The sequence below is a fragment of the Salvelinus fontinalis genome, chromosome 23, assembly GCF_029448725.1.
Source record: "Salvelinus fontinalis isolate EN_2023a chromosome 23, ASM2944872v1, whole genome shotgun sequence".
Taxonomy (NCBI): Eukaryota; Metazoa; Chordata; class Actinopteri; order Salmoniformes; family Salmonidae; genus Salvelinus; species Salvelinus fontinalis.
The window spans coordinates 36,698,532-36,718,100 of NC_074687.1; the positions used below are offsets into that span (position 1 = coordinate 36,698,532).

Genomic DNA, 19,569 nt, shown 5'->3' on the forward strand with positions numbered 1-19,569 from the left:
GGAGGCTTCTTGCCATGGATCATCACTGGAGGTTAAGAAGAATCCTAGAGTGTCAGCTAAAGACTTACAGAAATCTCTGGGACATGCTAATATCTCTGTTGACGAGTCTACGATACGTAAAACACTAAACAAGACTGTTGTTCATGGGAGGACACCACGGAAGAAGCCAATGCTGTCCAAAAAAACATTGCTGCACATCTAAAGTTCGCAAAAGTGCACCTGGATGTTCCACAGCGCTCCTGGCAAAATATTCTGGTGACAGATGAAACTAAAGTAGAGTTGTTTGGAAGGAACACACACTATGTGGAGAAAAATATCAACATCAAAACCTCATCCCAACTGTAAAGTATGGTGGAGGGAGCATCATGATTTGGGGCTGCTTTCCTGCCACAGGGCCTGGACAGCTTGCTATCATCGACGGAAAAAGGAATTCACAAGTTTATCAAGACATTTTGCAGGAGAATGTAAGGCTATCTGTCCGCCAATTGAAGCTCAACAGAAGTTGGGTGATGCAACATGACAATGACCTAAAACACAGAAATAAATCAACAACCGTGGCTTCAACAGAAGAAAATAGACCTTCTGGAGTGGCTCAGTCAGAGTCCTGACCTCAACCCGATTGAGATGCTGTGGTATGACCTCGAGCAGTTCACACCAGACACCCCAAGAATATAGCTGAAATGAAACAGTTTTGTAAAGAGGTATGTTAAAAAATTCTTCCTTTCCGTTGTGCAGGTCTGATCCGCAACTACAGAAAACATTTGGTTGAGGTTATTGCTGCCAAAGGAGGGTCAACCCATGATTAAATCCAAGGGCTCACATACTTTTTCCACCCTGTACTGTGAATGTTTACATGGTGTTTTCAATAAAGACATGAAAACATATAATTGTTTGTGTGTTATTAGTTTAAGCACACTGTGTTTGTCTACTGTTGTGACTTTTTGACGACATATTTATGCAGAAATCCAGGTGATTCCAAAGGGTTCACATACTTTTTCTTGCCACTGTATGTATTTAGACCATTTGCTATGAGACTCAAAATTTAGCTCAGGTGCATCCTGTTTCAATTGGTCATCCTTGAGATATTTCTACAACTTGATTGGAGTCTACCTGTTGTAAACTCAATTGATTGGATGATTTAGAAAGGCACACACCTATCTATATAAGGTCCCACAGTTGACAGTGCATGTCAGAGCAAAAACTGAAGGAATTGTCCAAAGAGGACCGAGACAGAATTGTGTCGAGGTAGGTCCCCAAGAACACAGTGGCCTCAATCATTCTTAAATGGAAGTTTGGAACCACCAATACTCCTAGAGCTGACCTCCCGGACAAAATGAGCAATCGGGGGAGAAGGGCCTTGGTCAGGGAGGTGACCAAAAACCCGATGGTCACTCTGACAGAGCTCCAGAGTTCATCTGTGAAAATGGGAGAACCTTCCAGAAGGACAACCATCTCTGGAACACTCCATCAATCAGCCCTTTATGGTAGAATTGCCAGACAGAAGCCACTCCTCAGAAAAAAGGCACATGACAGCACGCTTGGAGTTTGCCAAAAAGGCACCTAAAGGACTCTCAGACCATGAGAAACAAGATTATCTGGTCTGATGAAACCAAGATTAAAGTCTTTGGCCTGAATGCCAAGTGTCACATCTGGAGAAAACCTGGCACCATCCCTACGGTGAAGCATGGGGGTGGCAGCATCATGCTGTGGGGATGTTTTTCAGCGGCAGGGACTGGGAGACTAGTCAGGATCGAGGGAAAGATTAACAGATTAAAGTACAGAAATATCCTTGATGAAAACCTGCTCCAGAGCACTCAGGACCTCAGACTGGGGTGAAGGTTCAACTTCCAACAGGACAACAACCCTAAGAACACATCCAAGACAACATAGGAGTGGTTTCGTGACAAGTCTCTGAATGTCCTTGAGTGGCCCAGCCAGAGCCTGGACATCTCTGGAGACCTGAAAATAGCTGTGCAGCGACGCTCCCCATCCAACCTGACAGAGCTTGAGAGGAAGAATGCAGAGAAGAATGGAGAATCTCCCCAAATACATGTGTGCCAAGCTTGTATCATCATACCCAAGAAGACTCAAGGCTGTAATCCCTGCCAAAGGTGCTTCAACTAAGTACCGAGTCTGAATACTTGTGTAAATGTCATATTTAATTTTTTTAATTTTTCATAAATTAGCAACAATTTATAAAAACTGTTTTTGCTTTGTCATTATGTGGTATTGTGTATAGATTGATGAGGGGACTTTTTTTAAATCCATTTTAGAATAGACTTAGAGTTATTTGGTAACTTTAGTTGTGAATGATACAAACCTTAGAATGTCTTAGAAATGAAAACATACATGGGCTGCATGGTGCGACTATAGACTATTGATTATTTGAGAAAGTAGCAAAGAAAAGCTTGCGCTCTGTTCCTTGCCTCAGGCTGTTCCTTCATCAAGTGACCATATTTTCACCCATCAGACTATTAATCTTGCCTTTCGATTTAAAATGGTTCATTATCAAATGGACAGGAACAGGGGGGAAAAGACATGTCATCTGTATGCACTCAAATAGCAAATGGAGGCTGTGCGCTTTCCAGACGTTTTGTAGGCTACTTGGGTTTTATAGCGGAGCATGTGCTTATTATGAGTAGCTGAGAAATAAATATAACAACACTTATTTCAATCCACTTATCAACTACTGTTTGAGGTGCGTGCTCTCGATGCCCGACAGGTGATATTCCACCCAAATGCTGTATGCCATGGGCTCTCCAACCTTGTTCCTGGAGCTACCCAGTGCTTAGTCTGCACGCTCAAGAAAGGAATACAGGAGAGAGGAGATGGAAACGCATGATGGTGAGATATTCTGTATAGCTAAAAGGTAATGTGTCACCCAATTAATTATGAAAACATTAAAAAATCCCTGTTACTAGGCTATTCAAAATCAAATACAAATTCACTAATTGTAGGCTAACTGTATGCCGCCCTCCACAATCAATGAACCAACAGCATTGCCTATGGCTATAAGTTCTCTTGCAGACTAATTGATATACATTTTGGAGCGTAGCATAACAGACCGTCCAGTATGCATAATAATACAGTCCACACTCTCGACCAATTATGTACCAAAGACGCCTTAAATCACTTTTGTTTTATGTTTTTCTGCTATGCGTAATATGCATAGGCTATGTATTGTATAACTGCACAATCATAATTTTAATGAATAAATAAACCTATGCATAAGCTCTAGTATGCGTATGGGTGTTTAGAGTTAAATCATCACCTTAGAAAGCCCTGTCCATTTTGTTGTGTTAGGCTTTGAAACAAGATCTACAAAAAAACATGTTTTACACTGTTTCAACCTGCTATTGAACGCCTTTCTTCAAATTGATCATCACAGTGAGGTGAGTTGTAAAAGTATTTCAGGGCCTACCTGTTGGGATGCATGAACAGCTGGTGAGTAGGACCTCAAGGAGAGAGCAAATTTGAGGAGATTGACCTGGAGCGCCGTCAAAAACTGTCCAGCCTTCTTGATTACCAAGTTGTAATAGGAGCGCACAGACTCTGTAAAGGAAATCTGAGTCAAATGAATGCGCAAAGAATCTTGACTCTCACAATTAAAATCCACATAAATTAGTTAGTACGCAGATTTATGAGGTTTTCTCATGGACCAAAGACCTTTATTATTCATCAAATTCAATCCACATTTACATTTCTGTATCAATCTGTCTGGAAGTGCCGGAAAGAGGCAATGTAACAGATTGTGTGAGAAGCATTGTATCTGAGAACACATATTTTGTGGTAATAAAACTGAAGTGTTCGCTTGTCACATCATAGTGTCCACATACCTCCATTTTTGTAAACCGTTAACTCCTTCACAGTTTCAACAAAGTCCCAGAATTTCTCATTTCCATCCTCTGCAATAAACTCACTAAACAAAAGATTAGGAAATAAAAAGGTATGAACACAGGAAAATGTAAGTTCATTATGATTGAGTGTAACAGTATAACTTTAAACCGTCCCCCCGCCCCGACACGGGCGCGAACCAGGGACCTTCTGCACACATCAACAACAGTCACCCACGAAGCGTCGATCCGTTACATGAGGAACTGCAACATGTTACATTTAGTTGCTCTTATACCTGTCTTGTAGTAACACTGTCATTACTACACATTGTACTTTAGTAATTACATAGTTATACAACTTAGCCGTTTTGGTGGAATAAGGAGCAGTCCCTATTTCTATTGTAATTAGTACACAAGCATAATCTACATGCATGTAGCCTAGCCTAACGCTTATAAAATTAATAGGCCTGCATATATGGTATTCAGGAGAGACATAAGTAGTAGGCCTTCCTGGAGACATGCGTTTTTGTTTTCCAGCTAATTTATTCAGTAAAATATACCTTGTCTCCAGGAGGAAAGGCGTCATGCTCCACTTGGCTTTCAGACTAGCAGAGACGCCTTTCGATGCGGACTGGACATACTGGACGTTCAGCAGAAGCAGCGACGACCACAACAACACTATGGTTCTCATCCTCTACACAAGACACGATGGAGAAGATTGACATATTCGGCAATAGATTAGATTTATAGAAAAGAGAGTGAAATGTAACATGACCCTGTAATGTTATCGTCTCAAAGTGCCACGTAGCTGTAGCAAGCAATTGTTTACAGATGCAATAGCAGCCACCATATTATGTGAAGGGATAGCTTATGCAGTCCATTGAAGAAGATTAACCGAATGAGATGAAAGAGCGTGACATAAAGTAACAGGGGCGGGAAATCATTAATGTGAGAAAGTCTCAGTTAGCCAGGATAACAAATGATAGGCTAGTCAGGATAGCAAATGATAGCCTCACGTTTCATTTAACACACACTATAGGAAAGCTGCTTATATGAATGAAAACGGATTCAAGCAGCGTTACAATAATGTCAAGGAAAACGGGCTATGACAAGATTGTTACTTTGTAGCCCAATAAGCTCCCAATTGAAGCTTCGAACATTCTACAGACATTTTTAGTGGTTACAGTATTAATCTTCCTTACCCCGGTAATGCTGGCCGCTGCCATTGATAGGTCCTTCGCTACTTCTTATATTGTAAAATATATTTGTTTGTATTTTTTTTAACAGCCAAAGGAAAAGAAAACATTGTATAATATGTATTGGATTTTGTATTACATAATGTATACCTTTCTAAGAAGTGTATTCGGGCGTAGTTAATAAAATAACTCGTTTTTGGTGACAACATTTTGGGACATGCAATGTCATGGCCACCTACATGTTAAATTCTTTTTTATTTATTATTCAAGGGGTTTGCGGAGCAACATCCCTACCCTAAACCTAAGCCCCTATCCTATCCATAACGCTTACCTTAAACCATTTTACATATCATTTAAATGGGGTAGAGACGCCTGAAGGATCCCTGATATGGAACCCGAAAAGGCAACATGCTGCACCTTATATATAACCTACTGTGAAATAATGGGAAATCACAATCGAATTTTATATTAATAAAGCATGCCCTACATATTGGCTATGTAGGCATATGTGTTAATTTTGAGACTTTTATCAAATCAACAGGTGTAGACCCTACAGTGAAATGCTTACTTACAAGCCCTTAACCAACAATACAGTTCTAAGAATATACCTTTAAAAAGTAAGAGATAAGAATAACAAATAATATAAGAGCAGCAGTAAATAACAATAGTGGGGCTACATACAGAAGGTACCGGTACAGAGTCAATGTGAAGGGGCACTGGTGTCGAGGTAATTGAGGTAATATGTACATGTAGGTAGAGTTATTCAAGTGACTATGCATAGATAACAGAGTAGCATCAGCGTGGGGGGGGGAAATGCAAAAAGTCTGGGTAGCCATTTGATTAGATGTTCAGGAGCCTTATGGCTTGGGGGTAGAAGCTTTTTATAAGCCTCTTGGACCTAGACTTGGCGATCTGTTACTGCTTGCCATGCGGTAGCAGAGAGAACAGTCTATGACTAGGGTGGCTGGAGTCTTTGACACCACCTGGTATAGAGGTCATGGATGAATGGAAGCTTGGCCCCGGTGATGTACTGGGCCGTACACATTACCCTCTGTAGTGCCTTGCGGTCGGAGGCCGAGCAGTTGCCATACCAGGCAGTGATGCAACCCGTTAGGATGCACTAGATGTTGCAGCTGTAAAACCTTTTGAGAATCTGAGTACCCATGACAAATCTTTTCAGTCTCCTGAGGGGGAATAGGTTTTGTCGTTCCATCTTCACGACCATCCTGCTGTGCTTATACCATGTTAGTTTGTTGGTGATGTGGACGCCAAGGTACTTGAAGCTCTCAACCTGCTCCACTACAGCCCCATCGATGAGAATGAGGGCGTGCTCAGTCCTCCTTTTCCTGTAGTCCACAATCATCTCCTTAGTCTTGATCAGGGAGAGGTTGTTGTCCTTGCACCACACGGTCAGGTCTCTGACCTCTTCCCTATAGGCTGTGAGGTTTTTAGTCCCAGGGTCCTTAGCTTTGGGATGAGCTTTGAGGGCACTATGGTGTTGAACGCTGAGCTGTAGTCAATGAATAGCATTCTCACATAGGTGTTCCTTTTGTCCATGTGTGAAAGAGCAGAGTGGAGTGCAATAGAGATTGCATCATCTGTGGCTCTGTTGGGGCAGTATGCAAATTGGAGTGGGTCTGGGGTTTCTGGGATAATTGTGTTGATGTGAGCCATGACCAGCCTTTCAAAGCATTTCATGGCTACAGGCGTGAGTGCTACGGGGCGGTAGTCATTTAGGCAGGTTACCTTTGTTTTTGGTCACGGGGACTATGGTGATCTGCTTGAAACATGTTGGAATTACAGACTCAGACAGGGAGAGGTTGAAAATGTCAGTGAAGACACTTGCCAGTTGGTCAGCGCATGCTCGGAGTACACATCGTGGTAATCCATCTGGCCCTGCGGCCTTGTGAATGTTGACCTGTTTAAAGGTCTTACTCACATCATGCTCTCATGCATGTTTCAGTGTTACTTGCCTCGAAGCGAGCATAGAAGTTATTTAGCTCGTCTGGTAGGCTTGTGTTATTGGGCAGCTCTCGGCTGTGCTTCCCTTTGTAGTCTGTAATAGTTTGCAAGCCCTGCCACATCCGACGAGCATCGGAGCCGGTGTAGTACGATTCGATCTTAGTCCTGTATTGACGCTTTTCCTGTTTGATGGTTCGTCAGAGGGCATAGCGTGATTTCTTATAAGCTTGTGTGAAGTATTTAAAACGATTTTGGATTCAGAACTATTCTACCTGAATTGTATCTGGTTGTTTGTTCCCCTAAAGTATTAAGCCTACTAAATGTGATTCCTGACACAAAAGAAACAGATGTAGACAGATAGACGTAGACAGATTAGGATCAAAAATCAAAAAAAATTGTATTTGTAACCTGCGCTGAATACAATAGGTGTAGACCTTACCGTGAAATGGCCTTAACCAACAATGCTGTTTTTAAGAAAAATAAGAGTTAAGAAAAATATGAACTAAATATAAACTAAAGTAAAAAATACATTTTGATTTGATTTGCAGCTGCTGTATAGGCTTGTGAAGTGGCTGTGTTTAGACAAGCAGCCCAATTCTGATATTTTTTCCACTACTTCACATCTGTTCTTTTTCAGAGCTGATCTGATTGGTCAAAAGAGCAATTAGTGGGGGGGGGGAGATCAGAATTGCGCTGCCTGTGTTAAACCAACTGGAGAGTCCTTCACTATGGACTCAATTACTCTGTTTAAAATGTATTTATTTAAAGTATTAATTTACATTTTTAAACTGTAGACTAATGACCATCGTTGGTCACCGCCTTTCAAAGTGTGTTGCATTATGGGGATAACAATTGACCAACTTGGACCTACACGTCGACTACATGAACGTTACAAAAATTCTGTGATCATAGGTCATGAAGATTTGACTGCAGTTCTGCAGTTGCTCTTTACCAACTTCATCTTACAGCCATCGGCTGCATTGAGGGTGGGAGGCTCTATTGTCAACCAATCATTAGGGTGTTTTTAATTTGTTTGACTGAAACAGGAACCAACTTTGCCTTGATTAATAGTCTACAAATGAGGCTCTCTCTCACTCTGATTATTTAACACATGCATATGATTTCAGACGGTGAGTGTGTGATATTAGGTTTGGAGACATGTTTAGTTCAACATTTTAAAGAAAAACTTTTATAAGCAATGGCAACACTGCCATGTTAATCTGAGTCTTGCTGTTGGAAAACCACATTACATGCTGACTACACCCGGCACGTGCGTACGCCACCGCGTGCACATTGATTTTGTCCGTCCACACCAGACTTGATCAGGACACGCAGGTTGAAATATGAAAATAAACTCTGACCCAACTATATTAATTTGGGACAGGTCGAAAGCATTAAACATTTATGGCAATTTAGCTAGCTTGCTTGCTGTTGCTAACTAATTTGTCCTGGGATATAAACATTGAGTTGTTATTTTACCTGAAATGCAGAAGGTCCTCTACTCCGACAATTAATCCACAGATAAAAGAGTAAACCAAGGTAGTTTCACAGTAATCTCTCCTCCTTCATTTTGCCATGAGGCTGAGAGAAAATGTTGCAATTTTAAAGCCAATTTCCTGCGATTCTAACCATTTTGCCATTGCTTATGAAGTGCTCTTATGATATTTGCTCCCCCCAGCCCCCACTCCTGCAACCGTTTACAGAAAATGCTGGGTACCACAGTGTGACTTGAATTCTAAATAATTCACAGAGAGTGTCACCAGCAAAGCACCCCTACACAATCACACATCCTCCTCCATGCTTCACGTGGGGAACCACATATGCGGAGATCATCCATTCACCTACTCTTCGTCTCACAAAGACACAGTGGTTGGAACCCAAAATCTCAAATTTGGACTCATCAGACCAAAGGACAGATTTCCACCGGTCTAATGTCCATTGCTCATGTTTCTTGCCCCAAACAAGTCTCTTCTTCTTTTTCTTCTTCTTCTGTCCTTGGTTTCTTTGCAGCGATTCAACCATGAAGGCCTGATTCACGTAGTCTCCTCTGAACAGTTGATGTTGAAATGTGTCTGTTTCTTGAACTCTGTGAAGCATTTATTTGGGCTGCAATTTCTGAGGCTGGTAACTCTAATGAATTTATCCTCTGCAGCAGAGGTAACTCTGGGTCTTCCTTTCCTGTGGCAGTCCTCATGAGAGACAGTTTCATCATAGTGCTTGATGGTTTTTGCGACTGCACTTGAAGAAACCTTCAAAGTTCTTGACATTGTCCAGATTGACTGACCTTCATGTCTTAAAGTAATGATGGACTGTCGTTTCTCTTTGCTTATTTGATCTGTTCTTGCCACAATATGGACTTGGTCTTTTACCAAATAGGGCTATCTTCTGTATACCACCCCTACCTTATCACAACACAACTGATTGGCTCAAACGCATTAAGAAGGAAAGAAATTCCACAAATTAACTTTTAACAATGCACACCTCTATATTGAAATGCGTTACAGGTGACTACCTCATGAAGCTGGTTGAGAGAATGCCAAGAGTGTGCAAGCTGTCATCAAGGCAAAGGGTGGCTACTTTGAAGCATCTCAAATATAAACTATATTTTGATTTGTTTAACACTTTTTTGGTTACTACACGATTCCATATCTGTTATTTCATAGTTTTGATGTTTTCACTATTATTCTACAATGTAGAAAATAGCTAAATAAATAAATGAGTAGGTGTGTCCAAACCTTTGACTGGTACTGTATATGTATATATTATAATTTTTGGGGGTAGGGGGCCCCTGGAGGTCGGGCCCCGGGGCACGTGGCTTGCATTAGGTAATCCGTTCCTGATCTCCCCTGACATCACACCTTGACTTTTGTCTACAGTTGGTTGGTGTAGCCTTACTACTCAAATGCGCCCATTGTTTTCACCAGCCATTTGCAATTTACTCTGTAAGTCTGCAGTTTAAAAAATAAATCAAGTACTTTTCTAAAAATGTATTTCTCAGTTCCTCTTTTAAAGCCTTTTAAGATTACATAGTATTGGCAAAAGGCTCTTTTAAAATGGAATACCTTTACATGAAGTGTTCTTCGTGGTAATGAATCATTCTCGCGTCCAATTTCAGCACCATGGACAGATACCATGTGTCAACAATTTACAACAAACAACCTCTTGTGTTGCTACTTGATACCTGGCATCTGTCCATGGTGTTGAAGTCGTAAGTGATGATGGTTCATTCACTAGCGATTGGTTTTTTACTTTTATATCTATTTCTTTTTTTAGTGAATCTAATTATCTATTAATATTGTGCTAATTTACAGCATGGCCTATGCTTTTGGTTCTCATGAAACCATGTCAATGTATGAAATAGGCTGCCTGAAGTTAGTACAGTATTTGGATTGGACTGGATACATTGTTTCCCCATTTGATTGGCTGGCAATATTGTAATGTCGTTTGTATTGTATTATTCTGTCGCCATTGGCTTTCGTTGCAGTCTTCAAAGTGCTATTGGTTGCATTTTCTTGTTGTAAGATTAACCATCATTGGTTAATTAATTGCACGGCACTAAACTCACATTCCGTTCTCAATTTTTCATAGCTTAGTTTAAAAACATCGAATTGTCTAGTCACTTGTGTGTGCTGACTGATCCGCAAGAGCTGAATGTAGGCTATCTGTTCTACGAGACAAGAAAAATTATGAGCCTTTTCTCCTATGCTAGCCTATAGCCAAGTTACAGTAGCCTTGGTTATGTCCACAAAAATCGATAGATAGATTATTACCACGAAGAGGGCGTAACATGATCACCGGGTCTTGAATGCAGCAGCATCTTCAAGTAATAGCCTAAGCTAGCCTGCAATGTTTGAACAAAACTGAACCGCGCGATGTATGAGGATGCTTCAGGACCCATCCCACTGTAGTCGGAGCAGCAGTCGCTTGCCCCTTCATGCGCACGCCTTGGACATAAGGATATATGAACGCCGACATTTCTCCACTTCCCTACAAGCACGTTTGTGGTGCTGAAGTGAATCAGACAACTGTTTCCCGAGATGTAAAGTTGTAATTTTGCGGGATCAGAATGAAACATGTTGACTGGTTCGGTTTCACTTGAAATTCTAGCACGGGGGACGTCAGTGTGCAGCACTGAAAATACCGTTTGTGAAGTTGGACAACCATGAAGAGAAGTAACCGGAATATGTCCTGTTTTTGCAAGCCTGTCTTGTTTGAAATGATCTGCTCTGGTGTGATATGACTGCAGTATCCGTGAAACATAAAGGTAGGCTACCTGCTTAGACCAAAATATGCCTTTTGATAGCAAGAACAATAACTAAATCTTGTCCAGATCAACATGTGGCACTTTGAAGATCCATAGACATTATTGTGATGAACCAAGCAGCAGCTACTGAAAGGATCATGTGTAATAATTCACACTAATGGCATGAAAACATATTCTTGTTAACATGGATGATAAATCCAATAAATTGATTTTAGTTCCTATTTTAGCTGTTCTCTTTGTAATGATAGGCTATCAATATATATGTCCAGCTGGCAGCAGTTCTTGCCACTTTAAAACTGGGGAAAATTTGAGAGGGGTCAGTATACTTTCTACCCAATATCGGACAAACGAAGACTTTTACACAGAACTGGAGGATGACAGCCCTCCGAAATTGCCGTCAAAATTCAACTTTACTGAACGAGACCTTCAGCGGCACGTGGATTTCAACATCAAAGGATACGATGTGATAGTGTTTTTACACATTCAAAAAACCGGGGGAACCACGTTTGGAAGGCACTTAGTTAGGAATATTCGTTTGGAGCAACCATGCGACTGCAAGCCAGGGCAGAAGAAATGTACATGCCACCGACCAGGGAAAGAGGAGTCCTGGCTGTTCTCTCGATTCTCTACGGGCTGGAGCTGTGGTTTGCATGCCGACTGGACAGAGCTCACCAATTGTGTACCTGTCATCATGGACAAGAAGGAAGCTCAAAAGAACAAAAGGTACTGTATAACATTCTATTCGTTCTCTCTATCTATCTATGTGTGTGTGTGTGTGTGTGTGTGTGTGTGTGTGTGTGTGTGTGTGTGTGTGTGTGTGTGTGTGTGTGTGTGTGTGTGTGTGTGTGTGTGTGTGTGTGTGTGTGTGTGTGTGTGTAGAGAGAGAGAAGGGAGAAGGAGAGAGAGGGAATGGGGGAGGGAGAGAAATACCTTTACATTCATATTCACACTTTCCTTGGCATTACCCTCATGACAATGTGCTTCTGTAATTACAGCATGGCCTACAGTTCAATGTACATTGAACTCTGAGACTATGAACTGTTATACAAAAAAGCATTTAGAAGTTACCTGTAATACAAAACAGGCTTTTGAAGTTACCTGAGGCAACAGGGAGTTGTTGGTGATACCTTACAGGTCTCAGAGATAGACAGACTGTGGACCAGTTAAATTAGAGATTCCAAGTGCAGCTGGTGGAAATCTATCTCTCAGCACAGAGAGATAGTGTAGAAGACAGTGAATGGATGTGATAGAAACCTGAAATCACATAAAAACTTTGGTCATAGTATTAAGTAAGATCAGACAGAGTGGATTTTGTAAACCAACTAGGTGTTACCAATAACATGGGCATTCCTGCAACTAAAATTAATTCAACCATAAAATGGTGCCACTGCTAGGAATGGACGATGCGTGCTATATTCTCAGAACTGCTAAGTTAGTGCTTTCTGTTTGATCTGCGCATGACTTTCCCTTGAAAACATCACAGGGTGCAAGGTAAAGAAGGGTGGGAAAATGTCAGATGAAGTTCATCCATCTCAAGTGTGAAAAAGCGTCACTCTCCTGCACTGCTATGAAAAGGATAGCATGGAAATGGATGTAGAACATAAGGGATATATGTCTATATCTTCACCACCATTGTCCACCACAGCTGTAGCAAACACACAAAAACAACAGTTTACTCTTAGGCAGGGGCGACTTTTCACTGTGGACAGGGGCGGGGCATACCCCCCCCCCCCCTGTCTCCCACAGTTTTATGATTGGAATGTGATATTAAACGAGGCAACGGTGTGCTTTAGGACCATTCGGACGTCTCCGAGCGGTCTGGTAGGCTGTTTGGAGTGTTTCTCTGACTGGGGGAGAAAAAATATATATATATTTATGTCCCCCCCTACTTCTAAAACCAAAGTTGCACCCCTACTCTTAGGTCTTTTCTACAGTTTAGCCAAGGACAGTGTTCAAATATATTGTATGAGGTGGCCAGTCTGGAATGTATACACCGATGAGAAACACTTTTTTAGAGGATTACAGGTGGGCTATTCAAGTGGACTATCTGAATGGCATGCCAGTTTATTAGTTTATCGTGTGGGTTATATCCTTTTGTCTGGTATCTGCTTTTGTGCAAAGGCTCTCTTCACTCCTCATGTCAACCATGTAATCTCTAATCCATTATAGTCTCCTTTAATAATTTTATATCCCCAGCTCACTGTCTGTAGCATGAATTGTAATGTTTCAATGCTGTTCATTTTCTTAAACATTATTTTTCTCTGGTCACTTTTCAGTCTTTTTTGTCCTTGAATTACCTTTCAATGATGCAGGAATACAGTCACAGCAGTTACCATTCTCCCACTCTCCATCTCTCTACCTTGTATATCCATTGTTCTCTCCCTGCCTACTGTTTACCTAGAAGCACCCTGTTACGCAGGCTTCAAGCCCCTCTGCTTTTTGTCTGCATCCTCTATTATGAGAAAATAGGTCTGTCTCAAGCATATCCTCATTATGTCCCCACCTCTGTAAACGCTCCTGTTGCTGTTGCCCTTACTTTTATTTCCTGGTATTAAAGCCCACTGCAAATAAATGTAGTCTAGACCAAACGCTACATAATCTCTGCAATCAAACCATGACCTTTAGAGATTAGGAAAGTGACATTTTAAGTGATCCATACTTTCATGTATTCACAGATGTGCATACAATTGAGGCCCTCTGGGCATACCAAGTCATTTCAACGTGGATAATTGGGTAATGTTTGGTTGAGACATTGATTACAACCTATATTCACCCACTCAAAAATGTTGTTGAATTTCCAATGTGTTATCACTATGCTTTCAACCATCTAAAGCACAACCAAATTCCAATGGAATAACAATGTGCGTTTTTGGTTTAGTTGTAACCCAAATGTCTGTCACTGTGCTTTCACTCATTTAAAAGCACAGCAAAGTTCAAATGGGAATACCATGTCTGAAATGTTGGTTATTTATACAACAAATTAGTGTTATCACTGTGCTTTATCTAATAGCACAACCAAATGACTTGGATTGCAGTTGATATTGCATAATAAGTACATAGTGCAAGCGATCAATGCAGTTCGAGATTCTGCACAGATTATTACAGCAATTGTGAAGATCTCCACAGACCTATTCATGCTATCTTGAACATGCACGCTTTATATGATTATATAAGAAGAAATGTATAGTTACAGTGCCCTCAAAATGTGGCCATGGATGTGTTACCCATTTTACGGTATATTGTTACATTACCGATATAGGATCTTAATTTGAGTCAGTTTGCTACAGCAGAAAATTAATGCAGCAACAGGAAATGTGAGTTATTATGTGTGGATTATAATTAATGGACATCTTTGTCGCGGTTAATACATTTTCCGTAAGGGAAAATCAAGTCTGAAATGTCAAAGGGGAAATGAGAAACTTCAGAAGCCTTTTTAAAGCTCAAATTACACTACAAATTCTCCTGCAACAGGGGATCAAATTAAGATCCTACACCTGTAGTAGGCTATTTACTGGGCTATTTACTGTATTACAAAAGTAATATGGAATTGTGTTTGGTTGACAACACAACAAAATATCAACATTTAAAGAAGATATGTGTACTGCTTAGAATAGTTCCATCTGAGCCACTGACTTAATCCCATTCTTTAACCTTTAGTTTTGGTTGAGTTTGAGACTTGAATCCAACATATCATTTGTGAACTTGTCGACAAGTTAATAGGCTATTTATTGTATTACAAAAGTAATATTGACTTGTGTTTGGTTGACAACGCAACCAAATATCAACATTTAAAGGAGATGTAATAGTTCCATCTGTTCCCCTGACTTAGTCTGGCTTTAATTCCAGTTTTTCTATAATTCCATCTCAACCAAAAATCAAAGTTAAAGAATATGACTGTATAAAATCAAATCAAACTTTAAATGCACTTTAGTCCTATTCTTTAACTTAGATGTTTGGTTTGCTCTGTTAACCCTACCCTTTGGAATGACTTCGATAGCATCAGTGAATCTATTTAGTTGTTAAGTGGAGATCTCTCAAAAATCATTCTCACGATAGCACATTAGTAATAGTCAGTGACAAATATCATACAAAAGCAGGGATGTGCTTGGTTCAAACCCTGGATAGGAGACCAAAGGTTAGCTGTAGATAGATCAACTCTCCAGTAGGAGGTGCTGCTCAGCCTATTGTTGTATTTTCTGATAGTGGAAATTAAGTTGAAGATCTGATGTTGTTTTAAAAGGTACAAATTCAACATACAGTATTTTATACAAGGTTTGTCTATGTTGAAATTTGGTGACCGTCATGACATAATCCTGTGGTTGAAATTTCACCCTCAAAACCACAGTTTACTTTGATGACATCTTTCAAATCCATAGAATTTTCCATGTACAGTTCATTCGGAAAGTTTTCAGAACCCTTGACTTTTTCCACATTTTGTTACGTTACAGCCTTATTTTAAAATGTATAAAATAATTTTCCCCCTCATCAATATACACACAATACCCCATAATGACAAAGCAGAAATAGGCTTTTCGACATTTTTGCAAATGTATTCCAAATAAAAAACAGAAATACCTTATTTACATAAGTAATCAGACCCTTCAATATGAGACTCGAAATTGAGCTCGGGGGCATCCTGTTTCCATTGATCATCCTTGAGATGTTTCTTCAACTTGATTGGAGTCCACCTATGGTAAATTCAATTGATTGGACATGATTTGGAAAGGCACACACCTGTCTATACAAGGTCCCACAGTTGACAGTGCATTTAGAAGTACAGTTCTTACCATTTAGAAATATTATATGGAGCAATTGACTGAAGGCGAACGGCAAAGGCTTCTCTCCATTTCATGATATGTATTATGAGCTCTAAGATCCTCTGTCGATGTATTATTGAAATGTGCATCTGCAGCCTTCTTCATAAAATCATTTGACATGATTGCGTTTACTTCATAACCGTGGCCCACTGACTGTCTGAACTTGTCTGAACTGCCCCGAGTCGATGATGTATGTGATCGGTTATTCCAATGACAGCAGATATAATATATAATAAATACTCAGTATCTGTATGTATAGTATAAATACAGATAATTCGTGTCAAAGAATCATTATTTCTGCATTAAGGATTCCTCAAGCTTTAATCCCAAATTCACAAGGCAGAGTTTAATCAACCAAAACCCAGGGACTCTAGGATCATAGGAAAGGGTAAAGCTGAAGTGATTATATATTTTTTTACTGGCTTCACATCCCTATGGATGAGGGCATTTATCTATGTCCACTCAGAGGTTTAAAGAGTTGGCCAGTGGACAGCATCCTGCCAAAGACACACACACACACACACACACACACACACACACACACACACACACACACACACACACACACACACGCACACGCACACGCACACGCACACGCACACGCACACACACACACACACACACACACACACACACACACACACACACACACCTTCCCTTCACTCTCTGGCCTTTGAAGTCTGGAGATCTACTGATGATCTGTCTATGAGTTTGAAGGGGCTTGCTGTGTTCTTGTGTGTTCACATTGTACATAATATGTGAACATTTCTTCACAGCTGTGATGTTTATAGTGACCCCTACAAAATGCTGCACGGTTAATGTTGGTATAGGTCCACCTAGTTTTAGATTGACGTAATTTACAATATATGCACAAATATTGCACATGTCATTTGAGTTTCTTTCAAATTCTAATTACACAGTAACTACCAAACAGTTTTATACCAGTTACCATGTACACTACCGTTCAAAAGTTTGGGGTCACTTAGAAATGTCCTTGTTTTCCATGAAAACATAAACTCAGCAAAAAAAGAAACGTCCTACACGTGTAAATACATAACAAGATTCAACAACTGAGACATAAACTGAACAAGTTCCACAGACATGTGACTAACAGAAATGGAATAATGTGTCCCTGAACAAAGGGGGGGTCAAAATCAAAAGTAACCGTCAGTATCTGGTGTGGCCACCAGCTGCATTAAGTACTGCAGTGCATTTCCTCCTCATGGACTGCACCATATTTGCCAGTTCTTGCAGGGAGATGTTACCCCACTCTTTCACCAAGGTACCTGCAAGTTCTCGGACATTTCTGGTGGGAATGGCCCCAGCCCTCACCCTCCGATCCAACAGCTCCCAGACGTGCTCAATGGGATTGAGATCCGGGTTCTTCGCTGACCATGGCAGAACACTGACATTCCTGTCTTGCAGGAAATCACGCACAGAACGAGCAGTATTTATGGTGGCATTGTCATGCTGGATGGTCATGTCAGGATGAGCCTGCATGAAGGGTACCACATGAGGGAGGAGGATGTCTTCCATGTAACGCATAGCGTTGAGATTTCCTGCAATGACAACAAGCTCAGTCCGATGATGCTGTGACACACCGTCCCAGACCATGACGTACCCTCCACCTCCAAATCGAACCTGCTCCTGAGCCCAGGCCTCGGTGTAACGCTCATTCCTTCGACGATAAACACGAATCCGATCATCACCCTGGTGAGACAAAACCGCGACTCGTCAGTGAAGAGCACTTTTTGACAGTCCTGTCTGGTCCTGTGACAGTGGGTTTGTGCCCATAGGCGATGTTGTTGCCGGTGATGTCTGGTGAGGACCTTCCTTACAACAGGCCTACAAGCCCTCAGTCCAGCCTCTCTCAGCCTATTGCGGACAGTCTGAGAACTGATGGAGGAATTGTGCATTCCTTGTGTAACTCGGGCAGTTTTTGTTGCCATCCTGTACTTGTCCCGCAGGTGTGATGTTCGGATGTACTGATCCTGTGCAGGTGTTGTTACACGTGGTCTGCCACTGCGAGGACGATCAGCTGTCCGTCCTGTCTCCCTGTAGCGCTGTCTTAGGCGTCTCACAGTACGGACATTGTAATTTATTGCCCTGGCCACATGTACAGTCTTGATTCCTCCTTGCAGCATGCCTAAGGCACGTTCACGCAGATGAGCATTAACCCTGGGCATCTTTTGGTGTTTTTCAGAGTCAGTAGAAAGGCCTCTTTAGTGTCCTAAGTTTTCATAACTGTGACCTTAATTGCCTACCGGCTGTAAGCTGTTATTGTCTTAACGACCGTTCCACAGGTGCATGTCCATTAATTGTTTATGGTTCATTGAACAAGCATGGGAAACAGTGTTTAAACCCTACAATGAAGATCTGTGAAGTTATTTGGATTTTTACTAATTATCTTTGAAAGACAGGGTCCTGAAAAAGGGATGTTTCTTTTTTTGCTGAGTTTACATGAAATGAGTTGCAAAATGAATAGGAAATATAGTGAAGACATTGACAAGGTTATAAATAATGATTTTTAATTTAAATAATAATTGTGTCCTTCAAACTTTGCTTTTGTCAAAGAATCCTCCATTTGCAGCAATTACAGTCTTGCAGACCTTAGGCATTCTAGTTGTCAATTTGTTGACGGAATCTGAAGAGATTTCACCCCATGCTTCCTGAAGCACCTCTCACAAGTTGGATTGGCTTGATGGGCACTTCTTACATACCATACGGTTAAGCTGCTCCCACAACAGCTCAATAGGGTTGAGATCTGGTGACTGTGCTGGCCACTCCATTGTAGACAGAATACCAGCTGCTTCTTCCCTAAATAGATATTGCATAGTTTGGAGCTGTGCTTTGGGTCATTGTCCTGTTGTAAGAGGAAATTGACTCCAATTAAGCACCGTCCACAGGGTATGGCATGGCGTTGCAAAATGGAGTGATAGCCTTCCTTCTTCAAGATCCCTTTTACCCTCTACAAATCTCCCACTTTACCACCACCAAAGCACCCCCAGACCATCACATTGCCTCCACCCTACATGACAGATGGCGTCAAGCACTCTTCCAGCATCTTTTCATTTTTTCTGCATCTCACTAATGTTCTTTGTGATCCGAACACCTCAAACTTAGATTTGTCTGACCATAACACTTTTTTTCCAATCTTCCTCTGTCCAGTGTCTGTGTTCTTTTGCCCATCTTAATATTTAATTTTTATTGGCCAGTCTGATATATGGCTTTTTCTTTGCAACTCTGCCAAGAAGGCCAGCATCCTAGAGTCGCCTCTTCACTGTTGACGTTGAGACTGGTGTTTTGCGGGTACTATTTAATGAAGCTGCCAGTTGAGGACTTGTGAGGCGTCTGTTTCCCAAACTAGACACTCTAATGTACTTGTCCTCTTGCTCAGTTGTGCACCGGGGCCTCCAACTCCTCTTTCTATTCTGGTTAGAGCCAGTTTGCGCTGTTCTGTGAAGGGAGTAGTACACAGGGTTGTACGAGATCTTCAG

General features: G+C 41.1%; 2 protein-coding genes across 4 annotated transcripts in view; one reads left to right on the top strand and one right to left on the bottom strand.

Moving 5' to 3' along the window:
* uggt2 (UDP-glucose glycoprotein glucosyltransferase 2) overlaps positions 1-5,067 on the bottom strand; it is a 43,907-nt gene extending 38,840 nt beyond the window's left edge. For all 3 annotated transcript variants that reach the window (XM_055878605.1, XM_055878604.1, XM_055878606.1), the window contains exons 1-4: positions 5,036-5,067; positions 4,394-4,527; positions 3,837-3,919; positions 3,422-3,552 (exon numbers count right to left, since the gene is read on the bottom strand). In XM_055878605.1, the coding sequence (XP_055734580.1) occupies positions 3,422-3,552; positions 3,837-3,919; positions 4,394-4,527; positions 5,036-5,059 (372 nt within the window). In that variant the 5' untranslated portion in view covers positions 5,060-5,067. The remainder of the gene's footprint in view (positions 1-3,421; positions 3,553-3,836; positions 3,920-4,393; positions 4,528-5,035) is intronic.
* Positions 5,068-10,456: 5,389 nt separating this feature from the next.
* Positions 10,457-19,569, top strand: part of hs6st3b (heparan sulfate 6-O-sulfotransferase 3b) — a 105,854-nt gene continuing 96,741 nt past the window's right edge. The window contains exon 1 of the mRNA XM_055878607.1: positions 10,457-11,978. Coding sequence (XP_055734582.1) covers positions 11,440-11,978 — 539 coding nt within the window. The 5' untranslated portion in view covers positions 10,457-11,439. The remainder of the gene's footprint in view (positions 11,979-19,569) is intronic.